The sequence below is a fragment of the Cicer arietinum genome, chromosome 5, assembly GCF_000331145.2.
Source record: "Cicer arietinum cultivar CDC Frontier isolate Library 1 chromosome 5, Cicar.CDCFrontier_v2.0, whole genome shotgun sequence".
In the NCBI taxonomy this organism is placed as follows: domain Eukaryota; kingdom Viridiplantae; phylum Streptophyta; class Magnoliopsida; order Fabales; family Fabaceae; genus Cicer; species Cicer arietinum.
In genome coordinates this window covers 70125468-70143572 of record NC_021164.2, presented here as the reverse complement: position 1 = coordinate 70143572, position 18105 = coordinate 70125468, and the positions used below count along the sequence as shown (strand labels likewise).

The following is an 18105-nucleotide window of genomic DNA, read 5'->3' as shown; positions in this document are numbered from 1 at the left end:
AGATCTTCAATGTAATTTTTTGTACAAAACAATCTATGAAATTAGACCTTCGATATATTAGTTAGGCCAAAAGATAATATATAAACAAATATAATGAATTTTGGTTGGGTGGGAAATTAAGTGTGGTCAAGACTTTTTTCAACTAGAATTCAAACTCCAATTATTTCAAATAATTCATTTTAACTGAAATTATTAATCAATTGAACTAGATTTTTAATAAAATATAAGGTTAAATAAATTTGTAGTCTCTATAAAATCTCAACTGTTTAGTCCTTTGCACTAATGATTAAGATATTATAATATTAATTTTTTTTTTACAAAAAAATAATTTTTTAATAAACGATATATTAATTATGAATTTTTAACAATTAAAGTTTAAAATTTTATATTTAATTCATCATTTATTAAAATAATTTAAATTTTTGCAAGGTACTAGTTATTAAATATGTCCTAAACATTAATACAAAAAATATTAAAAAATCCAAAAGATACATGATAGTTACGTTAAAATCAATGATTAATAATAAAAAAAAAATTTAAATTTCTAAAAGTTGACGAAATTTTATGTAAAAATTAAGAATATTTTTTTCGACTAAAAAATTATTTAACTCTAAAATATATAACAATTTACTTAAAATTGATAACAGTGGTAATAAATTTAACATATGTATATATATTAAAATATAGTGACGTTTATTAGCAAATTGGTTGAATATTTATTTCCTCATTTTAACTATACGCTTTAATTTCTTTTTCTTAGAACAATTTTATTTGCAAATTATTTTATCAGTATGTCACGATTCAATATAGAATATTCATTACATATCACTCTCCTCTTTCTTTTTTTTTTTGTTAAAAAAAAAATCTTACAAAAGATGATAAATTTTATCATAATTAATTTACACAATTGTAAAGTATCGAGTTTGAATCTATCCAATAAAATATGACAACGGGGCGGGACAAAAGCGGATTTTACCTCCTTCACCCCCGCACCCGATTAATCAGATAAAACCCACGTCTGCCTCCGTTTCATAGCAGATGTGAAATTTTAAGTATCATCTTCGCCCGCAAGGTTCAAGTTTTGTCGCCCACACCGCACCCATTCATGTATATAAAATTCTAAATTTAAAAGTCATATATATTATAATTAATATAATAAAAAATTATTAAAATATATTTTCAATAGAGATAAGATTATAATTTTTAATATTTTAAAAAAATTATAAAATATATTCAATATGTATATGTATAAAAAATTAAAAATTACAAAAATATTATTTGCGCGACGGGTTCGGGGTGGATATCACCACCCCAAACCCGTCTCCTCCCCCAACTTTTAATTTCGGGAAAAATACACACATGTATCTGCACTCAATCAAAGTCGGTTTTCCCCGTTCAAATCAAGACGAATTCGGGTGGATATCCATTAGTGCAGATTATGTTGTCATCCATACGCCCAACCTACCAATATCAAATATAATTTGGTTTATAGCACAAAAAGAAATAACGTGATATAAAAAATATTTTAAAGACACTCTCCTCTCATTTCTAACTCATATTTTTATTCATTTATTTATTAAAAAATTATATATTTATATTTGTTATGTTAAAAAAAAAATCAAATATATTTTAGTTTATAGCACAAAAAGAAATAATGTGATATAAAAAATATTTTAATACCATTAATGAACATGTGAATTTATATATAAATACTATTAGTTAATTAGTTCATATTTATAAATTCATAAGAAATGGAAAAATAAAATATAAAAACGAAATATCTACATGAAATATGTGCATTTTAATATCACTTTAAAATTGTAATAATAAGTTTATTTTAGCTTAAATTCGTAATTGTGAGTTCAATACTTTAGGAAATAACTCATGATTGACAATATTCCACTCCTAACTCGGTTTTGCATCATTTGTGTTAAAGAACATATTAACAATTAGGTAGGTCATTCACAATAAACAATGAAAACTGTTTTTTTTTTTCTGTTGATAAAAAGAAAAAAAAACTGCTTTTGTTCAACAAATTTGAAAAATAATTTATGATTGACATCAATTACTTTTTCATCTGTTTTAAGTTTGCCTGAAAAAGCATATAAGCTATTTTAGCAGTTAATTGTAACATATGTATGTCATAACACTCATTTATAAATTTATAATTTATAGTATCTTTTTATAAATTATTTTAAGTAATTTTTTAGTGTATAATTCATAATTTGTCATATCTATTTTTATTATTGCAACTAAAATTATTATTTTTACTCTTTTTTATTTATTTATTTTAATTTTAAAGTAATTGATTTAAAATAAAATAAAAAGCTAAATAAGTTTTAAAAAAATTAGCAGATTAGTAAACAATTTATTTATTATAATTTTATATTATTTATAAATAATTTATATTTTTAAATAAATAATGTACTTATTATAATTTAAAATAATTAAATTAGCTAAATAAAAAAATGTATAGTGCATTGATCATTTTAAAATATTTCAAACATTAATTAATACAAATTTATTTTTAATGAAAATTGATTTTTATATTATTTTACGTTTTTAAACTAATTGAATTGCTAACTTTACCAAACATTTAAGTTATCTTAAGAAGTATCAGTTATAAACTATATAATATCAGCTATTAACTAGTTCATCAGATATCAACTAATTTTTATTAGCCTCATGATCACAAGAATGATCAATTGACGTTTATTCTTTGATTTCTGATACACTTATGGTCAATGCAAAAGTGTAGGTACTTACAAAGACATTCTGATGCAAAAATAAGATAGAGCGATAGCATGATTTAATATTTCAAAGTTACGAAAAATGTTGCTACCTAGGGGCGAACCTCTCATTTATAATAGTTATGGACCCCAAGTTATTAGACAACTAAAGCAATTTGATTGGTTCGCTTATAGATGAAAGTATAAAGAGAAAAAAATAAAAATAAGGGTAAAGAGACAATTTGATCCCTCACCAAAAACACGTAGGACATAATAGTCTATCACAAAATAAACGACAATTTTGAATCTTTGCAAAAGACAACTAGAATAATTTAGTCTCTAAATTACATTGTATCATTGAACCGTATAATGGAAAATAATTATCTGTATCATTAAGTAATTAAAGTAAAAATATAAGATAAATATTTTCAATAAAGTAAAAAAATGAAGAGATAAGTGTAGAGAGTGTTGCAATAAAATAAATGATGAAAGCATGTGGGAAGTGGGAATGTGACATGAACGTCAGAAAGGGCATCCATACGGATTTTCTTTCTTAAAATTTTCGAATTGGACCCCACACTCACGATTTCTAACCCCCCCGCCCCTCTTTCGATGCGTTGAAACGCACCCTAATATATGGAATAGTAATGCATCAAACACCATTCACGTTACGCAACAATGGAATCATGCACAACACCTTCATACTCCATCTTACTTCTCTTCTTCACATTCCTCACTATCCTCTCTCTTCAATTTTCAACCCGCTCCCTCTTCCCTCTTTCGATTCTCTTCCAACAACAACCCTCCCTTCATCCCACAACATGCTCCTCTTTTTTCACTCACCTTCCTCCCAGAAAACATATCATGTCCATCGTCGATTTCGGAGCTGTTGCTGATGGCAAAACCTCCAATACCGATTCGTTTCGAAGGGCAATTCGCTACATGCAACGTTTTCAGAATAAAGGTGGCTCCCAGCTTAATATCCCCGCCGGAATATGGCTCACCGGTAGTTTTAATCTCACCAGTGATTTCACGCTTTTTCTTCATCACGGTGCTGTTCTTTTGGGTTCTCAGGTCAGGTTTCAACCGTTTTCTCCTTTTTAATTTTATCATTATGTCTACGATTCTTGCTAAAAATTAATTAATTAGAGTTTGGGGCCGCGATTTGTGCTCTGCGCATGTGATTTCGATTTCTGTCTTTTTGTGGGGAAAAGTTGAAATTAATTCAGTCATTTCAAAAGTTTGTTTTTTTCTCATTAAATAAAGAATTAAAGTTTTTCAGAAGCAATCGTTTCAGAGTTTTAAATTATTTTTTTTTGCGACGTTTGTTTTCTCTTGCTGTTTTATTTGTACCTTTATTTATTGGGAAAAGTAGTGACTTGTTGCCTTTTGACTTTCTTTATAAACGGTTGGTTGTACAATTAGTGCAACCACATGGAACCCACCAAATAAGGTTTGTTTAGTTAGGGTATCTGCAATGTTGGTCCGTGATTCACCAAATAGATACTCTTAAAGCAGAGTAAATTTTTAATCATGATAAATTATATTAAAATAAATGCATGGGTTAAAATACAGTGATATAGAGTTATTAGTGAGACTTAGTTAAACACCAAAATATAAGACCTTTATTATGGATGATCATCTACTTGACACAGTGATTTTTTGTTTATTCCGTACATTTTTTAATGCTAATTATACTTGACAAAAGTGTGAATTTTTTTATAAATTTATAGTTTTGGATCACATTTCATAGGATCCAAAAGAATGGCCTATTATTGAACCGTTGCCATCTTATGGAAGGGGAAGAGAGAGGTTAGGAGGAAGACACATAAGCCTTATACATGCAAATGGCGTCCGTAATGTCGTCATCACAGGTAAGAAAATTATATTTTGTACCTTATTTTTAAAGTATCAATGTTGTAATGAGTGACTATTTTTCAAAGGAAAAAGCCAACCACTTATTTAGTTCAAGTTTGTAATAAAAGCCTGTATATGGTTGGTTCACATATTGTTCATATGCATTATATTAATTATTATATGATTTTGTAGGAGAAAATGGGACAGTTGATGGTCAAGGGAAGATGTGGTGGGATCTTTGGTGGAACAGAACTTTGCAGCACACAAGAGGCCACCTCCTTGAATTGATGAACTCACAAAATGTTCTTGTATCAAACCTCACTTTTAAAAATTCGCCTTTCTGGACCATCCATCCTGTTTACTGCAGGTTTGTCCTAATTGGCCATTTGTCTCTTCTCTATGTCAACATTGTAAAATCACCTAATGAGTTTGGCAAAGTATCAGAATCTTTTTAGAGCACATTTTTTTTAAAGCTTTTTGTGAGTTTTGAGAACCTGTTTACCTAAAATTCAGTTAAATTTATCAGGGATATTGTTAGTTGTTATGTTGTGTGTAGGCGTGCCCTGTCTAACTATAGGGGTTGGATGCATGCTTGTTTAATAAAAAACCAGTTCAATTATGCATTGTTTTTTGCTAGCTTTTTTAACTTCACAGAAACAATTGAGGTTTAATAATATGTTGTGTTTTGATTCAGTAACGTTGTGATCAAAGGGATGACAATCTTGGCTCCTCTTAATGCTCCAAATACAGATGGCATAGACCCAGGTTTGTTCTTTGCTATACCTCTTTATTTATCACTTGCTTCATGGCTTGTCATGCACAATTTCAAGTGAACAAATGCTATACATAAGTCGTTTTATAGTGTCTTACTAGTGAATTTCCCTTCTCATGTTTCAGACTCGAGTACCAATGTGTGTATTGAAGATAACTACATTGAAAGTGGAGATGATCTTGTAGCCATCAAGAGTGGTTGGGATCAATATGGAATCGCCATGGCTCGGCCTAGCACAAATATCATAGTGAGGAGAGTTTCAGGCACTACCCCAACTTGCTCTGGAGTAGGAATAGGCAGTGAGATGTCTGGTGGGATTTCAAATATTATAATCGAGAATTTGCACGTTTGGAATTCTGCAGCTGGTGTTCGCATAAAATCCGATAAAGGCAGAGGGGGTTATATAACGAATGTGACAATAAGCAATATAAGAATGGAGAGAGTGAAGATACCCATTAGGTTCAGTAGAGGTTCAAACGACCATCCTGATGATGGGTGGGATCCAAAAGCTGTTCCTAGATTTAAAGATATTTTAATCAGTAATGTGGTCAGTGTAAATTCAACAAAATCCCCAGTTTTGGAAGGTGTAGAGGGTTCTTCGTTTGTAGGCTTGTGCTTCAAGAATATTACTCTCCTTGGTGTAGCCTTATCTGCAACATGGCATTGTGAATATGTCACTGGTTTTGCCAATGGGGTGTTCCCTGTTCCATGTCCTGAGATGCAGAACAATGGCACTTCATCATGGTGTTGAGCTTCCTGATTTACTTCGTGCGGATCGTTGATGGTTTGCAATTTCCAGCAATGGTGAGTGAAAGCCAGATCAATTGGCTCACATTGTTGCTTGATTAAGCAGTTTTTTGAGTTGTGTTCAAGCAGATTCTTATGCTACCTGGGAAAAAAATGGTCATCCGTAATGGATTGGGCTTGTGAAGGCTGACTTTATATGACATGAGATCTTCCTTCCTGCCTCTGATGATATTGACAGATATTCTGATCGGTTTCAGGTTTGTGATTGGAATGTGTAGGACACCATTTGAATTTGATTGATATTGTGTCATGCTCTCTCTCTCGCCCTGGTTGGTTGCCATATAATGCGAAGTTGCACCTTAGTTTTAGAGGTGTAACCAATTATTCTTGTGTTTTACTTAACTAGATTGTTTTGTTAAACATTATTTGTTACTGTTGTATAGATAGTTTTTTCACTGGGAGAGAACCCAAATATGAAAATACAGGAGAGACAATTTTGATTCAGATTTGATCTATTTTTTACTCTTAGATATTGAAAAATTCATTTGAAAAAAATGATGATTGTTTTTTAAATACAAGAAAATAATTGTAGGTGTTTGTTATGATCCTGAAGGCCCAAATCAGTGCCAAACTAAAAAATATACTGATGTGGCGACTCTACTAGATTCTAGAATAAGTTAGTACTCTATCACTTCTTTGATACTAAATTCAGTTACTGCCTACTGCTATATAATCTTGTACTAGCTGCTGGCATTATCATGGATGAAGAACTTAATCCTTTTGTTTCTCTTATTATCTTCTTAAGAGGTTTCTGCGCCTCGAAGCAGAGTTTATTCTATTTTCATTCCCCACTCCTAACATTGTTGATCATGGCCATAAAATATAAAAAACTTTAGACACAATTTTAAAATCTAATGTTTTTCTTTAAAGCAATGCACACTTCCTAGCAAAGCCAGCAGTGAACTCCAAGAATGTGATAACTTGTATTTCTTGCAACCCCAAAACACTCATCTACAAAGACTTGTTAGTATACATCAAGAGTCAAGACCTTACAAAATGGTATTTATTTACATAACTTGTATTGACAGAGCTGAGAATCAAGATGAAGATGAAATCCCATTCTTCTATTTTCTTCATGTTCCTCATTATTGTAGCCTTTAGCAGCATACAAGTATGCTTAGCAGACTATGATAATCTACAGGACACATGCCCCTCATCTCCATCAAATAAACAGACAACATTATTTATCAATGGCCTCTCTTGCAACACCCCAACTAACACTTCTGCTCATGATTTCAAGAACATGGAACTAAGCAAAGCTGGTTCAAGAGATGATTTTGGTTCATCAATTAACATTGTCACTGCTTCTAAGTTCCCTGGCCTCAACACACTTGGTATCTCAATTGGTAGAACAGATATTGAAATGGATGGGATTGTGAATCTGCACAATCATCCAAGAGCCACTGAGATGATCTTTGTTAAGGAAGGGGTATTGGAAGCTGGATTTCTTGATACACAAAACAAGGTTTTCCAGAAGACTATCAAGGAAGGTGATGTGTTTGTGATCCCTAAGGGTTTGTTCCATTACTTTCTAAATCGCGGTGTAGAAGCTGCAACTGTGTTGTCTGTGTTTAATAGCCAAAATCCAGGGTTGGGATCTCTTACGGCCACACCTTCTTCTATTGAATCAGTTGAGAAGATAAAGAGGAAGCTTATATCACTTTCTGAGTTAGAACATGATAGTGTTTATGATTTGAGTTTGGCAGTGTCAGAGATTATTTACAGTTAGCTGTTTCAGTATTTTATATTGTGATTTTATTTGATTGGGTATAGTTCTATTGTTGCACAATGTTACTCTTCACATTGAAAAGGCCTGCTATATGAGTTGGTGGTATTGTGGCTATTGATAAGACTTTTATAGTTTGAAATCTGATTTTGCCAACTCTTTTTTCAAAAAATTTATTTTTCATGTCTACACACTCTCTCTCTTCCTTCATTACATTTCCTACTTTTTTTCCTTACAGTTTCTTGACAAAACAAAACTCTTTTTGAATGGTGAGGGATAGTTTTTTTCAATTTTTAAAAATTAAAAATAGTTTTTGAAACAAAAGCAGCTTTGGTTTTGTTAGTTCTCTTTTGGTTAGAGTTTTTTTTTTATTTTTTTTTTATAGAAAACAAAAATTATATTCAGTGGCATATTTTCATGCAAAGTTAGATAGAACTATAAATGGTAGCGAGGATTTACGAAGAAATTTATATATAATTTATCAAATGATGAAATTTATGTATAATTTAGAATTCAAACTTGAATCCAAATCACAACATAAGAAATTATGTGTATTAGAAAAAACACAGGGTGCAAATAGCAACCTCTGGCTTGCCCAGTTAAAAGAAGCTGAATAGAAGGCAAAATTGCCCCTATAAAAATGATCTTTTACTTTGTGAAATGAACTTTCATTTTATTTAGGTTGTTAATGATTGTAATCAATTATGTATTAAAAGCTCCACAACTTCTCATTAATAATTTAGTTTCTCATAGTTCATTTATTTTCAAATAGATACTACATATAAGAAGCAAAAGTCCCTTTGTTTTAAATCAAAGTACCTCAGTGCTATATATATATATATATATAATAGGCTTTGATGCTGGAAAAATGTATAGATCAGTAACATAAGTTTGAGATGATCTTAAACTATATAGTACATGTTAATGTTAGCATGTCATTAGCAGATTAACAACATGGACGTATGCAAAATATGGGAAATAGAAATGATAGATAGTACATGCACATCACATAACAAAAGCTAGCAAATTGGTCCCTCAAAAGACATTGATTGGATAATTATTAGAACAAAGAAAAGGTAAAATAAAAACAAATACATCATTAAAAGAATCGCAATCCTTTGTTAAGGAATCATAATTAATTGAAATCAACATAAATACAAACTGTAAATTCTGAACTAGACCTTGCACTGCACTTTTATCCTCTAATGACACTAATTAAATTAAATTGATTAATAATAATAACAGTACTATGTGTAACATTAATAAACTCATATATCATGGTCCACCACCAATAGTGTCATCATGAGCAGAAGAAGAAGAAGAACTTCCTACTCCAAGAAAGTCTATGAAGGAAACACCCTTTTGCTTCACATCATTAACACATTTTTCAGATTGTTCTTGCTCCTCACATGAATACTTACCTGTTTTAATAGAGTTTGAGATGAACTTATGTTGAAGTGAAACAACCTTACCAATACATGGAAGTCCTGGAGCAGTGAAACTATGATAACTTCCAAGAATTGAACTATAAACAACCTTTGATTCTTTTTCAGCCTTGTTATAGTTAGCATTAACACCAAAAGCATCAAAACTTGATGATGTTATGTTACTTGATGAGGAATAACTCATACCAAATAATGTTCCTGTTTTCTTACCATAGTTTCCTAAGTTAAAATTATTATGACTATTACTTGAATTATCATAGCTAAGTATTGTATCAGCATCATAGAGTGAGAATCTTTCTCTATTCCTTCTAGCAGTTAATATATGAAAGTGATTCTTGACAGCATTATCAGTTCTTCCTGGAAAATATCTAGCTATTGCTGCCCATTTGTTTCCTTTCACTTTGTGAAGTGACAACAACAAATCTTCCTCCTCATCACTAAATGGATTTTTAATTATGTTTGGATTTAGTTGATTATACCACCTTAATCTGCAACTTTTCCCTATAATATAATATATATTCAACACTGGAATACAAAAAAAAAAAAAAACAAGAAAAACTTTCATTATATAAATAAATAACAACAATATTTTACACACATTATAAGTTTAATTACCCGATCTTCCTTCTAGTTGTTGAGAAATGAAATTCCAGTTTTGAGGACCATATTGATTCACAAGTTGTTTTAGTTTTTGATCTTCAGCAGGTTGCCAATGGCCTCTATTGCAACTTTTTGATCTTCCCATCTTAGAGTATAAAGAAAATGCTAAGTTCTTATTGGATTATATAAACGAATTAAAAGTCTCTTTAGTTCTTATGTACCTGCAAGATTAATTTGACAAAGCCAATAAAATAATTAAGAGTATATATTATATCTACTTGTACAACCTCAGACTCTAACTATTGTTAGCAAACTTTCAACCTCTCTATGACGATTGTTCCAATTTGGAAGTAATTTTGTTTCATGCAGTTTATTAGAGATATATAATTGGAAGTTTATTAATGTTGGTTTTAAGTGATTAGGTACAACCTGGTTAATGATGTCAAAAAATAACATAAAACCAACTTGATGATGGACCAAGCTTATTATGCAAATGGAATTTTATTTGACATTTACATACAAATTATACAAGTATAGTCATTTTGCACAACTTTCATTTTGCTATAAACTTCCATGATTGAAATTTGAATGTGAGACCTGCTTTTTGGACTATATGACATAACAAGAAATCCTAAGATTATGCCAGCAGGGTCAATTTAAATGTTATTAATTAGCAATATTGATATTAATTCAAGGGTCTTTACAAACAAGTAGAATCGTTCTCATTCACCCAATGTTGTTATACACATATTCATCATTCCTTCTTCCTATTAATTTTACTTTTCCTTGTGCTCCTTTAGTGTATCATGACAAAATTTTAAGATGATTTGAGACAAAATTTTAAGATGATTTAAGACAAAAAAAAAACTAATTTTCTGTTATTTAAAAAATTGGTTAAATGTAATAATTTTTTAAAATTTTATGTAAAATATAATTTAAATTTATTAAAGTATCTCTTTCAACATCAAACATTCAACTGTCGGCGTTAAATATTTTTTTTGTTAAAGTAAAATTATACTAAGAATACTGACAAGAAATAAGTCAAAAATAATTAATTTTTGGTTGACAATAGAGAATATTTGTTACTAAAGTGAGTACAATGCATCAAGACTTATAAAAATATGCTCCTTGTTCTCACACATTTGCACTCAATCGATTACAATATTTTTTAGTAAAAAATAACAATATCATCTAAACTGGTTGAAATTATATGTCTTGCAATATCAAACTGTGTTATTACAAATAGAAACTAATTTATTTTTGAAGAATATAGAAACTTATTAGTAATGCACAAAACCCTTTTTTTCTTCTTTCAATTTCCATTAATAATAATATAGACGGTTGCTAAATGAGAAGAATGTTTAGCACAATTAACACCAATAAACGGTTGCAATAAATAAAAGATTGACTTAGTGATGGTTCTTGTAGGTGACATTAAATTAATTTCAGTTACTTTAAAAACATTTAAAAATTAATTATGTAATTTAATTAGTTAAAGCATTAAAACATAAAATAAATTTTGATAATAAACAATAAAATTCAAGTAGATGATTGTATTGGATGTGTGGAAAGATTAAACGAATTATAATTAAAAATAACAATATTAGATAGAGTTAGAATAACACCTATAGTAAAAAATATGGTAGAAATTCCACCTAAGTGGTTTAAGTATGTGGAGATGACTCTAAATTTTTTAGTAAGAAAAATAAGTAGAGACAAAGGAAGACTTAAAAAAACTATAAAAAAAATATTAGAAGAGACCTAAAGATTAATGAGTTATATAGATATATGTTATGTGACATTATGATAGAGCATTAATTGTTTGATCTATATAACCGATTATAGTAAGTGAGATAAGATTTAATTATTGTTGTTTTAAAAAAATAATGGTATTTCTCTTATAAGAGTTTCCATCAAAATAAACAAACGATGATACTTCTTTCTCCTTTATTTCTCTTATACCAAATGCATTTTATTTCTCACATCATTCTTTCTTCTCACTTTCTTCTATATCGTAGAAAATTTGGGTGGCTGTCATTTACTTTATAATTTATCAAATTTATTTGAGGTTGAAATGGTTTTTGCCCGACCAAAGTTCTCAACTTAGTCAACATATGGCATAAAAACTTAATCAACATATGAGATTTGAAATCCCAATATCCTACAGAAACATCAATGAACCATATACTTAAATGTGTTCGGAGTGACATTTGAATCAATTTTGGGATTAAAAAAATTATAAGATTCCAAGATTAAAATATTATCACTAATTTGAATGACAACTCAAAAAATCAAAAAAAAATCTGATGATTTAAATTGAATCAATTTTTAATTAATCTGAATTATAATTTGTAAAATATTATTTTAATACTGATATTGTAAAATTATATTAAAATAATAAGTTTGATATAAAAATATAATAAGTTTAGTTTATATGTATTGTCAATAAAAAAAGTTTTACACAATCGGCAAATTATAATTATGTAAGTGACTTTATAAATAGTTATAACAAAAATTAAATATTATTAATAATTTAACGATTTTGATTGACCGATAGTATAAAAGAAAACTTTTTATACTGACATTATATATAAATAAAATTCAATATAATATATAATTACTAAAAATTAACATTACAAAATACTATTGATCGATTATCTTTAAAATATATAAAATAGTAATAAAAATATAGTAAATTAAACAAGTTAAAATAAATAATATTAAAAAATAATTAAAACTAACAAATAATAATATTAATAAATAAAAAATAAGTATTCAAATTTATATGTAGAGTTTGATTCAATTTTTTAAAATAAATTTAAAATTCAAATCTGAATATTTTTTATAAAAGAAAATCTAAACACATATAATAATATTCAATTTTATAAAGTTTTTTATTTTTTAAACCCATTTGCAATTTTCGGGTTTGGTTTAGATGTGAATACTCCTACATATGTATGTAAATTTGGCTTATGAAATAACTGCTTCGTGATTCACTGCAAAAAATATCTGCCCATATATTTTAAAAAGGCCATATGTCATGTTTTTTTTCTTTCTCATTTACAAAACCCATTCATAACTTGTTTTTTTTTATATCTATTTTTTTATATAAATAACTGGTTTTTTTTTGGGTAGGGTCGTTCTATTTATATATAAAAAAGGAATTAAATATCTAGATGTATGCATTGCACATCTAGATGTCTTCATTGCATGCATTCCTATATTCTGTGGGTGGGGATGCTTTGTCATTTAATGAAATGAAACAACACTAAACTAAAGAAGATTGAGGGGAAAGCTGAGTGTAATCCAAATTGTCTCAAGATCAAAATACTACACTAGTCACTGCAGTAAAGATATCGGCCGGTTGAATCAAAATAATTTCCCTTAACATATTCGATTAATTCGATTTCAAATACAAACTCAATATTGAACAACTCAATTTTGATTCACCGGCCGAGATCTACTTACTGCAGTGACGGATCATACTTTTACCGCGTCAATATTCAAGTGGGTGGCTACACGAGGACTTTCTTCTAACCCTTGAGGGGGGAACTTCCACTACCTGTATGATGTCTTGCAGCATATGATCACCATTTTTTCTCCCTCAAAATACTATAGCAAGATGCAAAATCAGGAAAAATAAGAAAATTAATCTAAAAGCTAAGCTGTACATGATATCCACCCCTCAGCCCAAATAGCAGTTAAGACACCAAGAACCATCCTCTTAAAAACATTGCTCCAGGATGAAATCCACTAATTCAATGACAGAATACATAGTTAATTGTATCAGTAATACACATCCACTCACCCAACCAGTAAACAAGATGATTTTTTCTTATATACGAGTTCGAGCATTACTAGCTCCAGCCTGTTAAGCCGAACCTATCAGCGAGATTGTACATAACCAACTGATCCCAGACAGGGCCGAAGAGACGTTCCCCTCCAATGGAAAATGTAAGAGCCCAAGAACAAAGAAGCGCTGCAGAAATAGTAAACCCAATTGCTGACCCAACAACATCTGCACAAAATGTTCAACAAATCAAAGAAGTTTTCCATTTAGTACAAGAGAAATGATACAAATACATGAGAAAAGAGGAAAAACAGAAATTACTTTTCTTACCACTCAGCATATTTTGAGATTAAATCAACTGGAAAAAGGAATGCGACTTCCAAAAATATTGAAGAAATTCATTATATTTCACCAATTAAATTACTTAAAACATGTGAACAGATTCAACAATCCAACCATAACCACCAAGGCTCACCACCTCCTCCCCATCCAAGACATAATCAAGATATGCAGCTTCATCAATCCCATTGTAATAGAAACAAACAATCATACAAAGCACTAAACCACAATCTTATCATTTTATCAACTTGATACATGAAAAATGGCATAAGTTCTCAGATTCAACTCCTCTATAGTGTACAACTCATTTCAGGGTGTCAAATAAATGATATTAACCATTGATAAAGAAATCAATGTTCGATATTACATAATAACAACAAATCACAAGCGTGTTGAAAAATCAACTCTTAATTTTCTCACTTTACTCTACATTAACTTTATTCTAAATTCCCAACGCTCAATGCATTTCAACCTGATTAGATTGAGTTATTTGAGCTCATCAACTAACACAAACACCTACAAAGCTTTTCTAGAAAAGTTATGAGAAAAGCTGATGACATGTTCATAAGTTGTTTTCATCTTATTTCATAAGCTCTTCTAGTTTATGAAAACAGGTTATATAAAAACACTTGGATTTATTGGATCTTTTACCATAAACATTTAATTAAGCATAATCAGTTGAAGCAAACAATGCATAATAAGGCAGAAGGAATGTAGAATTAGCAAACAAAATAAAACAGGTAAGCATTTGAATGAAAGAGAAAAACGTTGCGGAAAGAGTTAATTCGAAAAGAAAAGAAAAGTGGAAAGATAGATACAGACATGGGCGAATGGTGGGGAAGGAGCGGGAGTGGCGAATGACAGGCCAGAAGTAGAAGCAATTGACGGCCCAAAGAAGAGGAAGAAGTGCGAATCCGAACTTGTAGAATCTTCGTGCGTACTTAACTGATTCTTCCTCCGATAGACCTAATGGACCGTCGATTGTTGGCCATAACGGAACCGATGAAGCCAGAGGATTCGAATTCAGATTCAGATTAGGGTTATTGGTGTGTGATTGTAATGCATCCATCACCTCCGATCTATGATGCTGTTGTTGCTAACCTAAGCGATGATGCAGAAAACTACCTATAACAAACTTTCTTCCTTCTCTAATAATCTTCTTCTTTTCACAATTTCGATTCCATTGGCGTCTCATCACTCTTTAATCGCATGTTTAAAATAATATTTTTTTACATTATTTTTTACAGTTTAAACAAAAATCATAATATAAAAATAATCTGAAAATTACTTTAAATTATAAATTATATAAAGTTGTTTTTTTAAATTTATTTTTAATAAATAATTATTGTTAAAAAATTATTTTAAATACGACAAATAAACATTAAATGTTTTTTTTTTCTTTCTAAATCCCTAATGAAGAATTTTTAAAGTATACAATATCAAAATCATTTTTTACTTTTACGATTTATAAGTAAATTTTAGTTAATCTATTTATTTATTATTTTAAAAATACTCTTAAACTAATTTATTAATGTTATGAGGATATAACTATTATAATTACTAGTATGTAGGTAAACTTATTTTCTTTTGCATGAAATAAAAAAAGTTAATGCATTTAATTAGTACCCTTAATAAATGTGAAAGTAAATATTTTGCTTATAATTAAATTTGTAGAGACACTGTATAGCAAAAGATTAGTTTTTGTGCGATGAGAACATAAAATCTGCATAGCTTTCGGTCTTTAAAAACAATTAAAGTACAGATACGTCGATAAAAATATAATTTTTTTTATATAATTTAATTAATAGAGTTAAATTGTTCACTTCATTTTATATCATAATTAAAATTTTAAAAATTATAAATTTTGGTTAGTTGAAACAATAAATAAGTTTAAATATGTAAATAATATTATATTTATATAAAAGAATCATTAATTTCACTCAAAATATAATAGTAAAAAATAACAAAATATTCATGAGTGCTATCACGAATAACACTGATACCGATAAATATCAGAGATAAGTATTTCACAATTTTAAAAGTACTCATGTTTCATAGTATTAAACTTTTTTATATATATCTAATTAAATTACACTAGTGTATTTTTTTTTAAGTTACTTCCTAAAATATGTTCACAAAAATTATCTGGAGTGATATTATTGAATAAATATTTTTTTTTTGAAAATTATTTCTTCTGTTGTCATTGTGTACAAATTAAATTCATATAACAATTGTGTAAAATTGCATTCACTATTCACCTGCCACTTCCTCTTTAATTTTTAGGAGATTTTTGCTTGATTGCTTGTTAAGAAAACATTCAGGAAAAAGGTTGAGCAGAAATAATAATGAAATTCAGATTAATTCTGATTTGTCTTATCTTATCTGCTGTGATGTTTTATGTAAAAATAGAATCAATAACAACAATAATATATAGAAATGGAAAATAAATAAAATGTGGTATGAGTAATTAATACTTTGAGCCCTTTAACCATATGTTCTCAAAAGATTAGTCCCAAGATGTTAATCAAATAGGAAAAATAAGCAAGGCATCTAATTCAACTCGTGCAAAGGTATCTCTACAAATACTCTAATCCTAAGTGACAGAGAATGTGACCCTTGTCTCAAGCTGTAATATCAACTTTCTTTCATTCCATGAGAATTTTGGCATTAAACAAATTGTTAAGTAATACAAGGAGACAATAAAGTCACATGAATACATGATTTAGAATCCAACTGAAAAAGGTTAGTTACATTTTTCTTCTTCTTCTTCCGGTGCGCTACCGAGGCAATCCAAGCAACTCCTCCACAAGAAGATTCAAACACCAAAAAAACTATCCCTCATAGAGAAGTAACCACGAACTCGCACAAATTGCATCTTTCAAAGGGAGAGAAAGTTAGTTTAACTGATGTCATCTCTTTGATGACCCCAAAAAAATCCCAAGATTGAACTTCTAACTTCGCCCCGGAAATCAAATACCGTATAACTTGGAAAAATTCCTTATAATCATAGGCCTTTACTGCTTTTCAGGATTGAGATCTCTCCCGGATTTTGGCTCTAGCAAAAAGTACTCCAGCCAGAAGACCTACAATTTGTATTTCTACCTTTAGTGTTGAAACAAGAATGTAATACAAAGTTGTACACATTTTTTAATCTATAATAATAATAATACTAAAAATAAAATGCAAAATTTCAGTTAATGTAAAGAACTAACCAAATAAAATGCTAGCAGAGTTCTCCAAACTAGTAGGAACGTTAAAGAGAAAGATGCCAGCAACCGAAAGTGGTATCTTATTCAGCGAACCTACAAGACTGCAGATGGAAAACTAGTTTATTCGATATGTTGAAAATAAAATAAAATAAAATAGAAAACAATAATTTTTCTGATATAGCATGGCAATAAAGACTAGAATCTAGATTTACTCCAACAATCATGCATAACTAGTTTTGACTATTGAGTTAGAAACCATGTTGAATGCATCATTAAGTACTCCTCTTGTGAAAACCAGGGAGGATAAGCTTGTTTACTTGATAGAAAAAACCATAACTATAATTAAATTTACTGCCTTTGAAACACTTATGATCACACCTGTAAGTTGTAGCCCCTGTCTGATGAAGAAACCACATCGACGTGAAGCTAATCGCTAGACCCAAAACTCCACTGAAGGTCATCACTAACCAAAAGCTAGGCAATCTCAGAAGTGGCCTGTCAATTGAAATACATTAATATATAAGATTTGCAAAAGGAAAATATAGAGGATAGCTTTTTACTTTTTGAAATCAACATAACAACAATTTTGACATAAAAGCACCTTTTTTAAGATTCTATTTATACTGTATAAAGAAAAAACAAGCACAGAGCAAACGATAAACATAGGATGTGCTCTTGATGATACATTTTAATTTAACCTATGAGATAATATAGCCTGGTAAGAAGATGAAATTGCGCCAAGCACATAATGAGGGAGAAAACTCACGTTCTTAAGAGATAATCCACCTCATTGAAAACAACAATCAGGAAAATTCCCAAAGGCAAAGAAAG

At 29.5% G+C, this 18105-nt stretch overlaps 5 protein-coding genes across 6 annotated transcripts in view; 2 read left to right on the top strand and 3 right to left on the bottom strand.

Annotated features, from left to right (window-relative positions):
• The first annotated feature begins 3304 nt into the window (after positions 1 to 3304).
• Positions 3305 to 6609, top strand: LOC101503866 (probable polygalacturonase). Its single transcript, XM_012716427.3, has 5 exons — positions 3305 to 3803; positions 4483 to 4603; positions 4779 to 4953; positions 5281 to 5351; positions 5484 to 6609. The coding sequence occupies exons 1-5, from the start codon at positions 3408 to 3410 to the stop codon at positions 6107 to 6109; spliced, it is 1389 nt and encodes a 462-aa protein (XP_012571881.1). The 5' UTR covers positions 3305 to 3407; the 3' UTR covers positions 6110 to 6609.
• On the top strand, positions 6224 to 8033 carry LOC105851058 (germin-like protein subfamily 3 member 4). 2 transcript variants are annotated; one of them, XM_012716428.3, is made up of 2 exons: positions 6224 to 6362; positions 7036 to 8033. In XM_012716428.3, exon 2 carries the CDS (start codon positions 7208 to 7210, stop codon positions 7892 to 7894), a length of 687 nt encoding a protein of 228 aa, XP_012571882.1. In that variant the 5' UTR covers positions 6224 to 6362; positions 7036 to 7207; the 3' UTR covers positions 7895 to 8033. The 2 variants fall into 2 exon arrangements, with proteins under 2 accessions (XP_012571882.1, XP_073225438.1); XM_073369337.1 differs by having other exon boundaries at positions 6226 to 6362; positions 7194 to 8033.
• A 1044-nt stretch (positions 8034 to 9077) lies between these two features.
• Positions 9078 to 10081, bottom strand: LOC101503535 (uncharacterized). Its single transcript, XM_073368847.1, has 2 exons — positions 9952 to 10081; positions 9078 to 9861 (listed from the first exon to the last, which is right to left on the bottom strand). The coding sequence occupies exons 1-2, from the start codon at positions 10079 to 10081 to the stop codon at positions 9167 to 9169; spliced, it is 825 nt and encodes a 274-aa protein (XP_073224948.1). The 3' UTR covers positions 9078 to 9166.
• Positions 10082 to 13566: 3485 nt separating this feature from the next.
• On the bottom strand, positions 13567 to 15258 carry LOC105852216 (probable gamma-secretase subunit PEN-2). The gene is made up of 2 exons (XM_012716447.3): positions 14888 to 15258; positions 13567 to 13954 (listed from the first exon to the last, which is right to left on the bottom strand). Exons 1-2 carry the CDS (start codon positions 15132 to 15134, stop codon positions 13794 to 13796), a joined length of 408 nt encoding a protein of 135 aa, XP_012571901.1. The 5' UTR covers positions 15135 to 15258; the 3' UTR covers positions 13567 to 13793.
• Positions 15259 to 16558: 1300 nt separating this feature from the next.
• LOC101503216 (GDP-mannose transporter GONST1) overlaps positions 16559 to 18105 on the bottom strand; it is a 4789-nt gene continuing 3242 nt past the window's right edge. Inside the window, exons 6-9 of the mRNA XM_012716433.3 lie at positions 18041 to 18105; positions 17653 to 17769; positions 17278 to 17375; positions 16559 to 17148 (exon numbers count right to left, since the gene is read on the bottom strand). Coding sequence (XP_012571887.1) covers positions 17090 to 17148; positions 17278 to 17375; positions 17653 to 17769; positions 18041 to 18105 — 339 coding nt within the window. The 3' untranslated portion in view covers positions 16559 to 17089. The remainder of the gene's footprint in view (positions 17149 to 17277; positions 17376 to 17652; positions 17770 to 18040) is intronic.

What these genes read in the sequence shown, in the direction of transcription:
- LOC101503866 (XM_012716427.3), top strand. Translation starts at nt 3,408, where the DNA reads ATGGAATCATGCACAACACCTTCATACTCCATCTTACTTCTCTTCTTC. An exon ending in CCGTAATGTCGTCATCACAG is followed by an intron (nt 4,604 to 4,778) that starts GTAAGAAAATTA and finishes ATGATTTTGTAG; the next exon opens with GAGAAAATGGGACAGTTGAT. An exon ending in ATCCATCCTGTTTACTGCAG is followed by an intron (nt 4,954 to 5,280) that starts GTTTGTCCTAAT and finishes GTTTTGATTCAG; the next exon opens with TAACGTTGTGATCAAAGGGA.
- LOC105851058 (XM_012716428.3), top strand. Translation starts at nt 7,208, where the DNA reads ATGAAGATGAAATCCCATTCTTCTATTTTCTTCATGTTCCTCATTATT.
- LOC101503535 (XM_073368847.1), bottom strand. Translation starts at nt 10,081, where the DNA reads ATGGGAAGATCAAAAAGTTGCAATAGAGGCCATTGGCAACCTGCTGAA. An exon ending in ACAACTAGAAGGAAGATCGG is followed by an intron (nt 9,862 to 9,951) that starts GTAATTAAACTT and finishes TTTGTATTCCAG; the next exon opens with TGTTGAATATATATTATATT.
- LOC105852216 (XM_012716447.3), bottom strand. Translation starts at nt 15,134, where the DNA reads ATGGATGCATTACAATCACACACCAATAACCCTAATCTGAATCTGAAT. An exon ending in CTTCCCCACCATTCGCCCAT is followed by an intron (nt 13,955 to 14,887) that starts GTCTGTATCTAT and finishes CATTTTGTGCAG; the next exon opens with ATGTTGTTGGGTCAGCAATT.